At 42.9% G+C, this 16,840-nt stretch overlaps 1 protein-coding gene across 1 annotated transcript in view; it reads left to right on the top strand.

The window, feature by feature from the left end:
• Nucleotides 1–13,773, top strand: part of ube2g1a (ubiquitin-conjugating enzyme E2G 1a (UBC7 homolog, yeast)) — a 96,500-nt gene extending 82,727 nt beyond the window's left edge. The window contains exons 4-6 of the mRNA XM_038813634.1: nucleotides 6,827–7,005; nucleotides 8,814–8,932; nucleotides 11,293–13,773. Coding sequence (XP_038669562.1) covers nucleotides 6,827–7,005; nucleotides 8,814–8,900 — 266 coding nt within the window. The 3' untranslated portion in view covers nucleotides 8,901–8,932; nucleotides 11,293–13,773. The remainder of the gene's footprint in view (nucleotides 1–6,826; nucleotides 7,006–8,813; nucleotides 8,933–11,292) is intronic.
• The last annotated feature ends 3,067 nt before the right edge of the window (nucleotides 13,774–16,840 follow it).

Raw genomic sequence — 16,840 nt, 5'->3', positions numbered from 1 at the left:
CAATAGCATACCTAACATATTAAGCCCCCACCACAAGACCTCTGTACCCCCCCCCCCCCCCCAATGAGAACTCTCATTAGGTCCCCCAGCCATGTCGAGGGACAGGGTGGAGAAACTGACCATCCCAACAGAACCCACCTGCAAGCAATCAGCGAGGCGAAGGCTAATACATCCGTCCCCGCACCTGTCTGCAATCCGGCAGACACCCAGAATATGGCCCCCAAGGGACTGGGTCCATGTCCACATATAAAACCGCTGACATGGTGCTCAAAAAACCTCCTTCCAGCTTCTACTGTACTTTATTCCCTCAAACAACCGGCTCATCCTTGACTTTATCAAATGTGCCCTGTGCACCACCTTCAGCTGTACCAACTCCAGCCTCACACCGAAGGTTGAGGCATTCACCCTCCGCAACACCTCACACCACAATCCCTCTTCTAATGCCGTCCCCAACTCCTCTTCCCACGTGGCCGTAATCCCCTCCATGAACAACTTATCCTCCTTCAGAAACCTCCCATAGAAAACGTCTATGGTAAAGAGACTGGCAGGCATTGAAACAAAAACCACAGCAAACTGTTCATCTTCACCCAGCCTGCCAACGACAGGGCAAGACCACCCGCTTCAATAAATCCATTTCACCCTCCCCACCAAGCTCTCAAAAGTCCATTTCTGAAGGCCTACCCAATCCCAGATACCTAAACCTGCATCCCCAGATACCTAAAATGAGAAGCTGCCACACAATATGGCAATCTCCCAACCCCCGCCCCTGGAGCGGACATCACAAAATACTCATTCCCTAAATTCGGCATATAACCTGGAAACATCCAAATCTATTAAGCAAACCCATTATGTCCTCATCAAGGAGCCTGGCTCAGAAAAGTATAACAAACCAATCATCCACATACAAGAACATCCTATGCTCCTCTTCTCCCCCACCCACTATCCCCTTCCCAAGGGCTCAATCGGCAACGCAAACAGAAGGTGGACTTGGGGCATCCCTGCCTTGTCCACCAATGCAACAAAAAATATTCATGTCATTCGTGTGCACACATGCCATTGGTTCCTTACACGGTAATTTCATCCATGCCACAAACTTAGGCGCAATCCCAAACTTCTCCGTAATCAGGTAACTGCGCTCCAACACCTTAATAAGATAGCTCCACTCCACCCGATCAAACGCCTTCTCCGCATCCAACGCCACCTCCAACTCCCTTCTGCCGGAGAAAGCACCAATATCTGCAGTCGCTGCACATTCAACGACAGCTGCCTGGCCTTAATGAACTTCGCCTGATCCTCCCCAAGCACCCACAGTAGGTACAGCTCCAAACTTAGTGCCAGCACCTTTGCCGATATCTTAGCGTCTAAATTCAGTAGAGATAGAACATAGAATAGAACAGTACAGCACAGAACAGGCCCTTCGGCCCTCGATGTTGTGCCGAGCAATGATCACCCTACTCAAACCCACGTATCCACCCTATACCCGTAACCCAACAACTCCCCTTTAACCTTACTTTTAGGACACTACGGGCAATTTAGCATGGCCAATCCACCTAACCCGCACATCTTTGGACTGTGGGAGGAAACCGGAGCACCCGGAGGAAACCCACGCACACACTGGGAGGACGTGCAGACTCCGCACAGACAGTGACCCAGCCGGGAACCGAACCTGGGACCCTGGAGCCGTGAAGCATTTATGCTAACCACCATGCTACCGTGCTGCCGCTCCCACTCCACTGGGTCCTTATCCTTTTTTCGCAGCAACGAGATGGACACCTGTCCCGTCGTTTCGGCAACCCCAGCGCGCGCACGCACGCACACACACACACACACACACGTGGTCAATCCACCTAACCTGCACATCTTTGGGTTGTGGGGGTGAAACCCACACAGACACGGGGAGAATGTGCAAACTCCCGCAGTCCCAGTGCTATCCACTGCGCCACATACCGCCCTGCCAGATTATTCTTCTAGAAGTCCACTGGGAAACCATCCGGCCCCGCTGTCTTTCCTAGTCGCCACCTTCACCTCTCTTCTACCCCCGCCGATTCCTCCAGGCCCCCCCCTCTCTACTTCATCCACCTTCGGGCACTCTAACCTCCCCAAAACCTCCCTTATCTCCAGCTTGTCCTCTGGTGGTTCTGACTTGTACAGGTCTCTGTAAAACTCCTCAAACACCTTGTTAAGCCTGGGCAGATAAATCTTCAGTCCCAAACGTTGAGCTGTCTGATCTGGATGTTGGTGCCAATGAAACTCCTTCCTCCTCTAACACTGCTGTTTCCTAACTCAAAGGAGGTGGAGGTGGAATATAGTCTTGAGTTTTGAAGTCCTTCATTTAAATGTTTTTACCTTGAAGCACTGGGAGAAACAAAACAAAACTTAAAATGATAATGGCTGATTTCCATTCTGAATATATTTAGTAGCTTATGAGTTGAAGGTGGACATTTCACTACCATTGTAGCAAAGATAACTGCTTTCTACTTGGCCCTCTGGAAGACATTTCCATTTTTGGCAAGGAGTAAGGCTTCCTCTGTCTGTCAATCAGACAATAGGTGAAATGTGCATGGATATGCAAGAGGAAATAATGTGGCCTATGAAATGTTTATATGGAGAATGAGACCGTTCGTTAAAGGATTGAATAGATCTGGCATGAGATGATGGGCGGTAAAATAATTGAGCTAAGACATTTGCAGGCAAAAGATGTGTGAAAAGCTGTTGTAGTAAGGCAGATGGGAATGGAAGCAAGAAAACTGGCTGAGTAAACTCTGCGGGTCAACATTGATCGTAGACTACCCTACCAGCTCACCCCAAGCAGCAGCGACATATTGCTTTTCCACCTTTCGCTCCGTCTCTTTCAGTCTTTACCATTGCAAGCTCCCCAGGGACCGCCAACCCTGGGAAACACGGTCGTTTATTGATGGGGAGTAAAGGCAGATCCATTCCATTATTGATTACCCTGCTATTGATTTCCTCCAGACATTATGGGCACAAAAGCTGCTGAGGACAACAAAGTCAAATCTCAGGTGGCTTAACTGAAATTGTCTTTTGGAGTTTGCCCTTTTGCATGTTTAGTATCCATATCAAAATTGAGGTTGTTTTAGATTTTTGATTCTGTTTAACAGTCTGCTATTGCATAGCCCAATTGCTTTTTTTAAATTGCTACCTGGTGCCAGGTTTGCCAGTTATCTTGGGTATTGACCTATCGTGGTCAATTTTGACCAATCACTTTCCTAAGCCAGTGACTACTGATCCTACATCCTAAATCTGTCACATTCATATACAGTAACAGAGCGCCAGGGACCCGCGTTCGATTCCCGGCTTGGGTCACTGTCTGTGCGGAGTGTGCACATTCTCCCGGTGTCTGCGTGGATTTCCTCCAGGTCCTCCGGTTTCCTCCCACAAGTCCTAAACGATGTGCTGTTAGGTGAATTGGACATTCTGAATTCGCCCTCTGTACCCGAACAGGCACCGGAATGTGGCGACTAGGGGATTTTCACAGTAACTTCATTGCAGTGTTAATGAAAGCCTACTTGAGACACTAACAATAAAGATAAAGATCAATACAGTCTATTGTCTTCCCATATTGAGATGTGATGTCAACTTCACATAACAGTAATGAGGGGACAAAGGGAGTGTCCGGTGTCGCTCTATACTGATGATCTCTTACTGTATGTTTTGGATTAGTGGAAGATTATGGGCACGTTGGGGAGGTTTGGAGGGTTCTCGGGATACAAGCTGAATGTAGGGAAAGGCGAGGTATTCCCGGTGAATGAGCTGGCACAGTGGGTTAATTTAGTGGGGGGATGCCGTTTACGGTAGCAAGGGATGGGTTTAGGCATTTGGGGATTCGGGTAGCAAGGGAATGGACGGGGCTCCATAAGTGGAACTTAACAAAGCTGGTAGATGAGGCCAGAAAGAGGTGGCATACACTGCACTTAACGTTGGCGGGGAGGATCCAAGTGGCGAAAATGAACATTCTGCTGAGGTTCTTGTTTATCTTTCAGTCTCTCCCAATCTTTATACCCAAAGCCTTTTTTCAGAAAGTGGACATGATCATCTCTGACTTTGTATGGGCAGGAAAGGTGCTGAGGGTGGGGCGAACTCTGCTACAGAGGCAGAGAAAGGCAGGGGGGGGGGGGGGTTGATCTTGCAAATTTGCTTCATTCTTATTGGGTGGCGAATGTGGACAAGATGCAGCGGTGGTGGGAAGGAGAAGGGGTAGAGTGAGTTAGGAAGAATCTGGAAAGGGGTCTAGTTTGAGGGCTATGGTGACAGCAACATTGCCAATGGTTCAGAGTAGGTATTCAGGGAGCCCAGTGTTGCAGTCCATGGTGAAGACATGGAATGAGCTGAGGAGGCATTTAACGATGGAAGGGATGTCAGTGCTAACGCTACTGTGCGAGAAGCATGGGTTTGAGCCCCGGGGGGGGGGGGGGTGGATGGATGGATAATGTATATAGGTGGTGGAGAGAAGTGGGGCTGGTCAAGGTGAGGGATGGGTTCACCAGTCTAGAGGAGCGAAGGAAGAGAGTAGAGCTGCCGAGGGGTAGTGAGTTCAGGTATGTGCAGGTTAGGGACTTTACACAAAGGTCTGGAGGAGGTTCCCTAGGTCGCTGGGATTCACCCTGCTGGAGCGACTGCTGCTTCTGAATGTGGAAGGGGAGGGAAATATTGGGGATATATACAAGTGGCTGGGGGAGCAGGGAGGCGTGCGGGTGGTGAACATCAAGGAGAAATGGGAAGCGGAGTTGGGAATGGAGATCAATTGGGGAGTATGGGGTGAGGCACTGCGAAGGGTAAACAGGACCTCCTATTGTGTGAGGATGAGCCTGATGCAGTTTAAGGTGCACAGGGTGCATATGACTCGGGCGAAAATGAGTGGGTTCTTTCAAGGGGTAGCAGATGGGTGTGGGCCAGCGAATCACGTGCACATGTTTCGGGGCTGCGAAAGTTTGGGAAGATTCTGGGCGGGTGTGTTCGCGGTCTTAGCCAGGGTAGTGGAGGAGGTGATCGACCTGACCCATTGGTGGCGATATTTGGGGTTTGAGAGAAGCTGGAGCTGATGGAGAGGAGGAAGGCCGATGTTGTGGCTTTTGCCTTTCTGACTTCACGGCGGCAAATTTTGCTGGCATGGCGGGCAGCATCGCCACCGGGGATAGTGGCATGGTTGAGTGACCTCTGCTACTTCCTGTGTTCGAGAAGATAAAGTATAAGTTAAGGGGCTCAGCAGGGGAGTTTGAGAAAAGGTGGGGGATGTTTGGCACCGTGTTTGAGGAGCTATTCATCGTGGGGAGGTGGGTTATGTGGGGGGTGTGAAAAAGGGGAAAAATCTGTACAAACTGTATAGTTGATTGTTGGGAAGTATGTTTCTCGGGGTGTTTACTTGCTGTAACCTGTTTTGATACATGTTTGTAAGAAAATACATTTTTTCTTAAATTCACATAACAGCACAACAGTTCAGGTTGATTGATTTATTGTAACTAATATTGTGTTTCATCTGTACAGAAATGCTCCTCCAGTCCTTGGTTAATGAAGGGCTGTTTTCATGGGTTCTCTTGTTAAGATATGCTGCAATGGTAATGGTAGCCATAACCTTCATTTGGTTTGCACAGCAATTGCATTTGGCTGTCCGGTCTCTTGAACCTGGAATAGGAATATAGTGGAATTAAAGGCTGTTGCATAGTAGATATCCACATGAGCTGTGCAAAATTGGGTGGCTGTTGGATGTAATCTGACCAGTTTTGTAGCTATGTTTGTAATTGAGCACCAGAACACAAGAAACCGGGGAATTTGCATTGCGGGGCACGAGCATACTCAAATAATTGTCCAGCTTTAAATGCTATGTTTTACATTGGCAAAGCCATTTGGGCCATATATGGAGTAGAGCACAATGCTTGTCTCAATGGTCTTCTGGTTTTGTGTGCCTTGTGTTTTTGTTTCCTGATTCCCCCAGCCAACTCTGTTTCTTGTGACTGTGAAACTGGTAAGATGATGCAACTGGTGACTTGATTGGCCTTTAGAGCAGTTCTTCCTGGAGACGAGCCCAACTGGCTCAGGTTTTCTATATTGCTGTGAACATGTTTAATACTATTGGCACGTTTGCTCTACACAGTGGCCACATTGTCACTGCATGAGTGGAATTATAGACTTTGCTTCTGTGTAATTGAAATCTATCTTGATGTATTACTACTTCACTGCCAGATGGGAGATTATGGCAATATTTGCAATATTGAGTGCTTGTCCTAAATGCTCACTAGCATTTACAGCGCTTGTCAATTCGGGTCCCTGGCTCAAGCCTGCAACAAAACAAAAAAACAAGTTGTACAAACCAGAGCTTTTCAAATTGACTTGGGTGACCGGAGTACTGTTGTCATGTGGGTTGGTTCATTGTCCTCCCAGACGAGCTAACTGCACACTGATTCAACACTCAACCAGTATGGAAATGTTAGATCATTTTTTTAAATTGCTCACCCCTTCACCATCGACACAAAATAGCTGGAATTGCTTCCTATATACATTTGACCAGCACAGTAGTATCTCTTCAGCTGTTCATGAAGCAAAGCCTATGAATGCAATACTATAATCTGACTTGGCTGTAAGGATTGTATGTTCATAGTGTTATTTGCTTCTACTTTGATTCCTTAATAGATCATGCTTTATTTCTAAAGTTTGTTTAATAGGAAAATGCATTGGTGAAATTTTGGTGGTTTAGTGGGTGGCTGAATTTGACTAATTTGAACACATAGTAAAGATGCTTTGTGTGCCAATCTAATTGGCAGTAATGAAATACTCTAACTTGAATTAAGAAACTGTCTTTGTTCTGTTATAGTTGATAAGAATGGTGAAGTGTGCATCTCTATCCTTCACGAACCTGGAGAGGATAAATATGGATATGAAAAGCCCGAAGAACGCTGGCTGCCAATCCACACTGTAGAAACTATCCTTATTAGTGTGATTTCAATGTTGGCAGATCCAAATGGAGACTCACCGGCCAATGTAGATGCAGCGGTAAGGACTTTTTGTTTGAAGTCAGAACTTTGGCTCCAACGTCATACCATTGCGCAATTTGGTCACGAGAAGCAATTTAATTTCCATTTTCTAAGATTTTTTTTTTTAAAAACCTTTTCAGACTAAAGAATGAATCTGAGTCTAATGGCAATTTGCTAACGTTGGCTTTCCCAAAAGTAGCAGCAACGGGCGGCGCAGTGGTTAGCACTGCTGCCTCATGGCACCGAGGATTTGGCCCCTGGTCACTGCTCGTGTGGAGTTTGCACATGTTCCCCGAGTCTACGTGGATCTCACCCCCACAACCCAAAGATGTGTAGGGTAGGTGCATTGGCCATGTTAAATTGGCACTTAATTGGAAAAAAAATAATTGGTCATTTTAAATTTGTGAAAAAAAATATAAGTAGCAGCAAAACCAAGACTGCTGGTAGTAGAGCCTACTTAGATGTAAAAATAAACCAACAAGTGGCTAAATTTTCAAATACCAGAGAAAATCAACCAAGAACAGTTTAAAAACCTGAAATGAAAAATAAGGGGGCTGAAGTGAACTGCTTTGCATATGGTTGTGCACCTTGGTTGAGTAATGTTTGTTTGAATGTCATTTAGCAGCATTACTATTTAGCAAGGTTGAATTCTATTTTTCCAAACATGAATATTTCCAAGATATTTAGAAGTTTTAAAATTGGCATATTTTAATTGAAGTCTTGGGTAGGGTGGCATGGTGGTGCAATGGTTAGCGCTGCTGCCTCACGGTACGAGGACGCAGGTTCAATCCGGCTCTGGGTCACTGTCTGTGTGGAGTTTATACATTCTCCCCATGTCTGTATGTGTCTCACCTCCACAACCCAAAGATGTGCAGGGTAGCTGGATTGGCCACGCTAAATTGCCCCTTAATAAAAAATCATTTGAGATCACAGGTGGTTGTTAACAATTATAAGAAGTTAAATGGCCATTTCGCCAGCTATTATAGGGTATTATTGGGTATTGCTGTCTACAAATCCGCTACGACATAATACAGGATTAGGAATCAGCTATTCCATCATTCAAAAGGTAAAATTTATGTGTTCCTCAGTTCCCTTGTACCTAGGAATGCCCGTGCCAATGACCTAGTTACCCTCCCAACATTTCCTAAATGACAATAGGAGAATTCTTGGTCCATATGCTGCAACATCTCTAATGTCCCCCACGCAGCTCTGTGACCAATAACACCTAGGAAAACCAAACTACACTAGAATATCTGTCTTTGAACTTTATACACGGGATAAGGGCATCACTGATTATCTAATCATTCATTTCACTGTAGTTTGTGGGACTTTGCTGTATATCAATTGTTTATCTACACTGATTGTAGCTAAAATGAAATACTGTTTAAAGTGTATTTGGAAACGTGTCGTGCAAATGGAAATTGATCAATAAGGGCAGCATGGTGGCACAGTGGTTAGCATTGCTGCCTACGGCGCTGAGGACCCGGGTTCGAATCCCGGCCCTGGGTCACTGTCTGTGAGGAGTTTGCACATTCTCCCCATGCCTGCGTGGGTTTCGCCCCCACAACCCAAAGATGTGCAGGGTAGGTGGATTGGCCACGTTAAATTGACCCTTAATTGGAAAAAATAATTGGGTACTCTAAATTTATTTTTAAAAAAGAAATTGATCAATAGAAGTTCCAGCGTTAAAGGATAAGGCTGAGGGCCATCTTGCTACTTTGCTTTGTGATTTGCATTCTTCATACAGCAGCTCACCAGCTTCAATTTTGGAGGCAGAAGCACATTTGCTGAATTGTTCATTACTTTGTTCTGACTTGCAATTTGTAGAAAGAATGGAGGGAAGACCGTAATGGTGAATTCAAAAGGAAAGTTGCACGCTGTGTAAGAAAAAGTCAAGAGACAGCATTCGAGTGATACTTCATTTACCAGGAAGCTTCACTTTCTGGGTAAGCACAATAGAAAACTGTAAATCTAGCACAATGTTGATTAAATGGGATCTTTCTACCATCAGCCGGCTGGTTTGTGTCATGTTGAGTGACTGGAGTGAGTTCAACAGCAGTTACAGTCCCTTGATATTGCAAATTACTTTAGTTTCTTTTAGTGATTTATAAGCTGCAAAATGCAGAGCGAGAATGACAGCCCTCCCTCATTGACCTCTCGTTACGATCCTTCTGTTATACAGCAAGTATGTTGAAGGGTAATGAAACAGAGAATCTTCGCATTAAATATTGTTACTTAATCTTTTGTTTTGGCTTTAGCAGTAGATTGTCAAAGTACAATTTGCTGGTGTGGTATTTAACCATATAAACATATTTAAACTTCTATTCAACATTGATTTGCAGGATGAGACAGTAGCCCGGTCTAGCATGGATTGAAATATATTCCAGTACGTGAAGTTTGTCCTATAGTTGTAACGTTATATGTAAAACTTTAAAAGTGCTTTTCTGCAGACTACAGGCCAACCAAAGTGCTGTGTCGTTATTTATATCTGTATTAAACATTGTGGGCAGCACGGTGGCATAGTGGTTAGCACAAGGCTTCACAGCACCAGGGTCCCAAGTTTGATTCCCGGCTTAGGGCACTGTCTGTGCGGAGTCTGCACGTTCTCCTCGTGTCTGCGTGGGTTTCCTCCGGGTGCTCCGGTTTCCTCCCACAAGTCCAGAAAGACGTGCTGTTGGGTAATTTGGACGTTTTGAATTCTCCCTCTGTACCCGAACAGGCGCCGGAATGTGGCGACGAGGGGCTTTTCACAGTAAATTCATTGCAGTGTTAATGTAAGCCTACTTGACAATAAAGATTATTATTATAACACCAAGTTTGCTTTACTGTGCTTCTGATCTTTGCAGCATACTGACTGACATCAGTATGCTATAAAAAAAAATAGCACGTAAGTCATTACTGTGATACTGTAGGGTACATTTCTGTATAACTCTATTAATATTTTAGTATAATGCATAAGATCTTTTAGTTACAGCCCAAATTTGGAAGGACAGTCTTGAGGTTCAACTTCTGGATATTTTTCCCAGGTGGTGTGCACATTGAAAATTTCACATTTCCATTTATTCTTGACCGAAATCCTGTGGAATCTCAACATGTGAAATGTGTACTTTCCAAGACTTGTTGGAAGGGAGGAGAGTTTAAAGAGCAAAAGAGAATGAATTCTGACTTGTGCATATTCGGTCTCAAATGTACTCTAGGCCTTTTTTGGTGGATTAACTTTTTTTTTTTTTACTTAATTCCTGTTGAACGTGAATAGTCATTACATTAGTTTTGGCATCTTTAAAAAAACAAAAAAACTTTTGATTAATGTTTCACTTTTAGGTTACCATAATGCTAATTTAAGGCAAGAACCATTGAAGTAATGGCCACTTTTTCTTTAAAACTAATGTGAGTTACCTGACCCGTGTAATGTCTGGATGTTGAGAGCAAGCGATTAGAGGCACCTTTAACTTTTCCACCCATAGTTCGCAGTCCTGTGAATTAATCCAAGTAGTTTGCAGCACATGTTCTGGCACTGCAACATCCCGAATGCTTCTTTAGTTCTTCAGAGTGATATAACTAGGAGGCACTGGGCAATGAAAGTAGGGAGACGATCCACAAAATGTTCTGTTAAAGGTTTAAGGTTCATGAACTAATGTTCAAACCCAAATTGCTTTTTAAGACCATTTTTCTGCATTGACTTCATGTTTGTTCCAGCACGACTGTTTAATCATATTGAAAGCTGCTTAGATGATCAGTGGGAGGGGTAGAAGAGTAATATTTGGAGTTGGTGATGGGATGTAATCCTGATCGCCAATTGAACAAATTTGAATAAAACGTGTTTGGATATCTTCTATCAGGGAAGCATTGGTAAGTGCCTCATTAATATGTTCGGGTATGGAAGTTCGAAGTTGTCCTGTTGAAGTTCCCAACAGTAAATGTGGTACCTTTTTTATTCTGCCTTTCCAGTCAGTCTGAAATTCAGGAAAGTTGGAGCCACTTGGATTCTTTGGAGTCAAAAATTTAAGTCCTTTGGATCACATGCATCAGTTCCAATGTTCAAAATCATTGATTTTTTTTTTGCACTGGGATTGCAGATTTTCATGGCTTGTTGTTCCTTACCAATAAAAAGTATCTGAATATGGATAGCCATGACCTAAATTTCTGTGAAGATTTCTTGGTGAGAGATGTGGCTTGGTTGTGCCTGGTGTGGTTAGAGGGCAGTTTCTATTTTTCCTTCTGCCACGGTGTACAGAAAAGGTTTTGGAGGTTTTATGTATTTGAATTAAATTGTAACAGTAACTAATGGAAAATTTCTGAGTTACAGGTCTCCAATTAAGACCAACATGGCACTGTTGACTTTCTGCACTCAACCCACCAACTGTTGGACCTCTTCAAACTGTAACAAGTTGGTAATCCTGGATTGGCATTATGGAGCGTGAGTGAATTGTGCCATCCTCATTGTGGAGTAAAGCCTATCGTGCCAACTTGGGGAGGGGGGAAACAAAATGATGCATCAGGATTCCTGTGAACTGCTTTGATCTTCAGGAGGAATTGTAAAGACCTGTACATAGCACAACATTATCTGGATATTCTATATACTGTAGACACCCACAATATGCATTGTACCAAATTAAAGCTTGCTTGTAGTTAGAGAATCGTGTAAATTCTGAGAGATTTTAGCAAGGGGGCTTTGTGCATTCAATTTTCTTTTTAAAAAAAAAAACAAGTCATCTTGCACTGTAAAACTAAAAGTAGCATTTATTAATTTTTAAGATTGATTCCATAGTGAGAATGTTTTACCAGATATTCTGATGCTGCATTAACACTCGATGGCCGAAAATATTTTGGGCGTAAATGCTACTACTTTGCAGATGTTCAAATTTAATATGCACATACTTTTGGTTCTACAGCAAGGGGTTAAAGTTTATACCTGAATTTGAAATTAGCCACGGTGACCTCATTAGTCTTCACTGCCCAACTGATGAAGCAATTGTTTTCTTGAGCTTGACTTTGTGGGGAGTGTCTGAAGTAGGCTTCACAGTGTTTAGGTGTAGGCTTTCACCCTTCTAAGTGGGAGTTTGAGGACTTTTGATATTAAAAAGCTGTTTTGTGTGTGTGTGTTATTCTTTCTAGCTATACTGCAGATTTTCTGCCTGATGTACAAAGACAAATGGTGATGTATATTTTCATGTAATTTGATTTTTGGAATTCTGTCACCTGTAGTGAAAGTTCTTCCAAAATATAATTGTTTTCCAGTATGAGTTGTCAGTTTCAATTGTGTAAAACCTCCCAATTGCACTTAAATTGTTGAGATTTGAACACCTGCACAAGATGTAGATGCAAACGGATCAAACTCTATGCAAAAAAACTATACTCTAGATCTTCACCATAGTATTTTGTAGGTTCTGCTTACAGTGCACTTAATGCAATCTTAAGACTGATGAGCTCTCATGAACACTAGTATTTTTAAACACATTGATGCACATTTTGATTTTATTTTTAAACCTGATTTTCTTTGAACTTTGTGCAGTGGCCAGAATAAATTGGTATATGGGGAAGGAATGGGGAGGGGTCAATTCTTGCAATTCATTAGGGACCCCTTCATCTCTTTGTTGCATTGCTTAATTATAATCTTGATAAGATGTTTTGTGGAATCTAGTGCAGTATCGAATGGAGATGCACTGGGCTGTTAGTGCTGATATCGGAATGCACAATAACCTTGAATTAAATATGCTCTAAAACTGCAGACTTGAGCTAAAGCCTCTTGAAACTGGTAGAAAAATTTACTGGATTTTTAAACTGACTTTATTCTCCCATTTGTGGCATGGCTGGTTAGAAACTGGAATGTAGGAGACAGTGTTGGGTTAAGAGACTCTTGAATTGGTAGCCAGTGACTATAGTGCCCCTGAGGGTGAATGCCAGAACTGCAGCTTTTCGGTTTGCATATGAATGCTCTGAGGTGGCATTTTGCAAATCACAATTTCAAGAATCATCCTAAATGAGCAGAATAATTACAAATGCAATGAGGTAAAGATAATACATGAACAGCGTATAATCTAATGAAATGCAAGGTTGGAGAAAAGGATTTTTGGGCTGTATGTACATAACTCATCAATATTATCAAAGCAAAGACTAAACCTTAAGGTATAGAATTGAACTTTGGATGGTAACCATCAGTTTTATTCCCTTGGATATTAAGAGGTGAACTGATTTTTTTCAGCGATTCAAAATAATGGTATTGAGGTTAACTCTTCTGTCTGGGAAATCTACAATAGGGATAATAACCCTGATAATTTGAGCTAAACAAGTTTGTACCCAAGAAAAATTGATGCTGAGACTATGGGAATTAAAAACCACAAAATGTACTGAGGTGTTTGACAAAGGAATACTGGGGGATATGAAAAATAAACCACAAAATGGGTGGCGAGATAGTTGTCCTTGCTAATGAACGAATAGTACAAACTCTTTGCACTGAATGGTCTGATCTTTCTGGGTTCTGTATCTGTGCAGCTCGTGTTGCTGCTAAAGATCAAGTTTTGAAGCTCCAAGATGAGTAGCTCAATGCTGACTATAGCGACTAATCAGGCCTACAGTTTCCAATGCTATTGCGTCACTTTGTGAAGTAGCTTTGAGAGCCAATTCATAATTTCATATTTAGTGAAATGAAAGTGCATGTTTCAAGTGATCCGAGACATCAAGACATCTTATCTGAGCCAGGAATATGCCATTCCTATGTTGTCAGCCATTATGCGTTAAGTGCAACTGTGCCTGTGGAAAGTGTATATTAAAAACTTTTGCTGCAAAATTTACTGCTGATATTTACTTTTTTTTATTGTAAGAAGTTTACTAAGATGTAACGTTACTCCATTCTAGAAACCACAATAGCATTTTTGTGCTAATATTGTTGGCCAACTTTGTTACTTCTTAATGTGGACATACAGCAATGACTGACAACTTAATGATCAGCCACCCCAGACATAGTAGGTTGTTTCGCTAGTTGCCGTGGTATAAACAGTTTGCAGCACATCAACAACTTCAGAAGCATTATCAAACAAAATTTGTTGTTCAGTCACACATTGGGACGGAAGGGGGTCAAGGCTGGAGAACATTTGGCTCTTATGTTCCTATATAGAGGGGTGAAGGCATGGAGGGAGGGATTTGAAAACAAGGATAAGAATCTTAAAATGGAAACATTGCTTAACCAGGATACAATGCAGGTCAACAAGCACAGAGATGGGTAAGCAGAGTTTTTGAATGACTTCCAAGATTGCAGAGGATACATCTTGGGGCATCAGCCAGAAATGCATTTGAATAGTATAAAGTAGAGATAACAAAATGTGTATGAGGTTTTCAGCAGATGAGCTGTAGAAAGTGCTGAGTTGGACAATGCTACGAATGTTGAAAAGGGCAGACTAAGGCAGATGTGATAGGAAGCTCACATTAATCAAATATAGCACCAAAGTTGCAAACACTGGTTTCAGTTGATATGGCAAGGGAATGAACCGTATGATGGGAAACAAAGACAGTGGCTTCTGCCTTCCAATATTTAATTTGAGAAAATTTCTTCTCGTCCATGCCTGGCTGTTGGATAAGCAGTTTGATATTTTAGAGATAGTACCGGACTCTGAGGTGGAACTGGGTGTTGTCAGTGCCCTGGAGGTGAGGTGGAACTGCGTGTTGTCACTATTGTTATAATCAGGTGAGATGGGGCCGAATGGCTCCATCTTGTCCCCCTCATTTGACTGCAAATTGTTTTGGTTTGAAAGATCATACTTGGCAATTCAATGAGTGCTTAACTGTTTACATAATGTGGAGATGCCGGCGTTGGACTGGGGTAAGCACAGTAAGAAGTCTTACAACACCAGGTTAAAGTCCAACATGTTTGTTTCAAACACTAGCTCCGAAAGCTAGTGTTTAAAACAAACATGTTGGACTTTTAACCTGGTATTGTAAGACTTCTTACTGTAACTGTTTACATGCAGTGGTCATAAAAGAACCATTCAGCCAGATATTCTTGGGTTTAACAAAAGTTAGCTTTATTATACTTGTTTACATGCAGTGGTCATAAAAGAACCATTCAGCCAGATATTCTTGGGTTTAACAAAAGTTAGCTTTATTATACTTAAACCGACCCAAGGAAAATAATATAGACACCAACCTCCTCTCTTGAGTGTACGCAATGGGGAATGATGAGTTGGCTAAATTAGAGCCTGTAAAAAGAAAAAATATACAATCTATACTTTGGTGACTCAGCTGGCTTTAGGCTGAATCCAGTGGTTTTCTGATTTCTGTGGCAAGGTGGTTTAAAACTGTAGGTGGATGAATTTGTTCTTCTAGAAACTGTAGAGTTGATTCTCTGCACATGGAAAGAGAGCCAGTTAATAGCAGATAGGGCCCAAAAGCTTGCAAGTTGGATGGGGAGAGAGGAAGAATCTCTCAGCTGCTTGATCAGTTCTGCAGAGAGAGCATGACATGTATTGGCTTTCCCACCTGACCAGTTGCTCAAAAATGATCATGTATTCCAATTGTAACTTGATTAGCTCAGGGTCCCATTGTAGTCTTAATTTTCTGTCTCCAACAGTTAAATACTTCAGGGGATTACCATAGATACCCTGCTAATGAAACCGGAGGTGGAGTACAAAGAACAATACGGAAAAGTCTCTTCGGTCTTCCCAAGCCTGTACCGATCATGATACCATCCTTGGCCAAAACCCACCGCACTTCCTAGTGCCGTATCCAGTCTATACCCATCCTATCCATGTATTTTTTTGAGATGTCTTTTGAACGCCGTTAATGTATCTGCTTCCACAACCTCCCCAGGCAGAGCGTTCCAGGCACACTCCACCCTCTGTGTAAAAACAAACAAACAAACTGCCTCGCACATCTCCTCTAAGCTTTGCCACATGGACCTTAAATCTGTGCCCCCTGGTGACTGACCCTTACACCCTGGGAAAGAGTGCATGCCCATCCACTCTATCCATGCCCCTCATAATCTTGTAGACCTATAACATATCGCCCCTCAACCTCCGTCGTTCTAATGAAAACAGTTCGAGTACATTCAGCCTCTCGGCATAGCTAATACTCTCGACCAGGCAACATCCTGGTTAACCTGCTGCGCACCCTCTCCAAAGCCTCCACGTCCTTCTGGTAGTGTGATGACCAGAATTGTGCGCAATATCCCAAGTGCGGCCTTGCCAAGCTTCTGTACAACTGTAGCATGACTTGCCGGTTTTTATACTCTATGCCCCATCCAATGAAGGAAAGCATTCTATATGTTTCCTTGACTACCTTGTCCATTTGTGTTGCCACTTTCAAAGATCTGTGGACCTTTATGCCTAGATCTCTCTGATTTTCTATATTCCTAAGAGTTTTGCCATTTACTGTATATTTCCCTCTGTTAGACCTACCTAAATGCATTACCTCACATTTGTCCAGATTAAACTCCCATTTGCCATTTCGGTGCCCAAGTCTCCAATCTATCTATGTCTTGCTGTATCCTCTGACAATTCTCAACATTATCTGCCATTCCAACAACCTTGGTGTCATCCGTGAACTTACTAATCAGAACAACTACATTTTCCTTCAAATCGTTTATATATACTACAAACAACAGAGATTCCAGCACAGATCCCTGTGGAACTCAACTAGTCACAACCTTCCATTCAGAAAAAGCACCCTTTTACTTCTATCCACTACCTTCTGTGAACGAGCCAGTTCTGTCTCTATCTTGCCACCTCACCTCTGATCCTGTGTGACGTCACATTTTGTATCAGTCTGCCATGTGCCACTTGTCAAAGCCTTACTGAAGTCCATGTAAACAACATCCATCACCCTCCCCTCAACAATCATCTTTGTCACTTCCTCAAAAAATT

Source organism: Scyliorhinus canicula, chromosome 12 (assembly GCF_902713615.1).
Source record: "Scyliorhinus canicula chromosome 12, sScyCan1.1, whole genome shotgun sequence".
Classification (NCBI taxonomy): domain Eukaryota; kingdom Metazoa; phylum Chordata; class Chondrichthyes; order Carcharhiniformes; family Scyliorhinidae; genus Scyliorhinus; species Scyliorhinus canicula.
The sequence above is the reverse complement of the archived record's forward strand: the minus strand, read 5'-3'. Positions and strand labels throughout refer to the sequence as shown.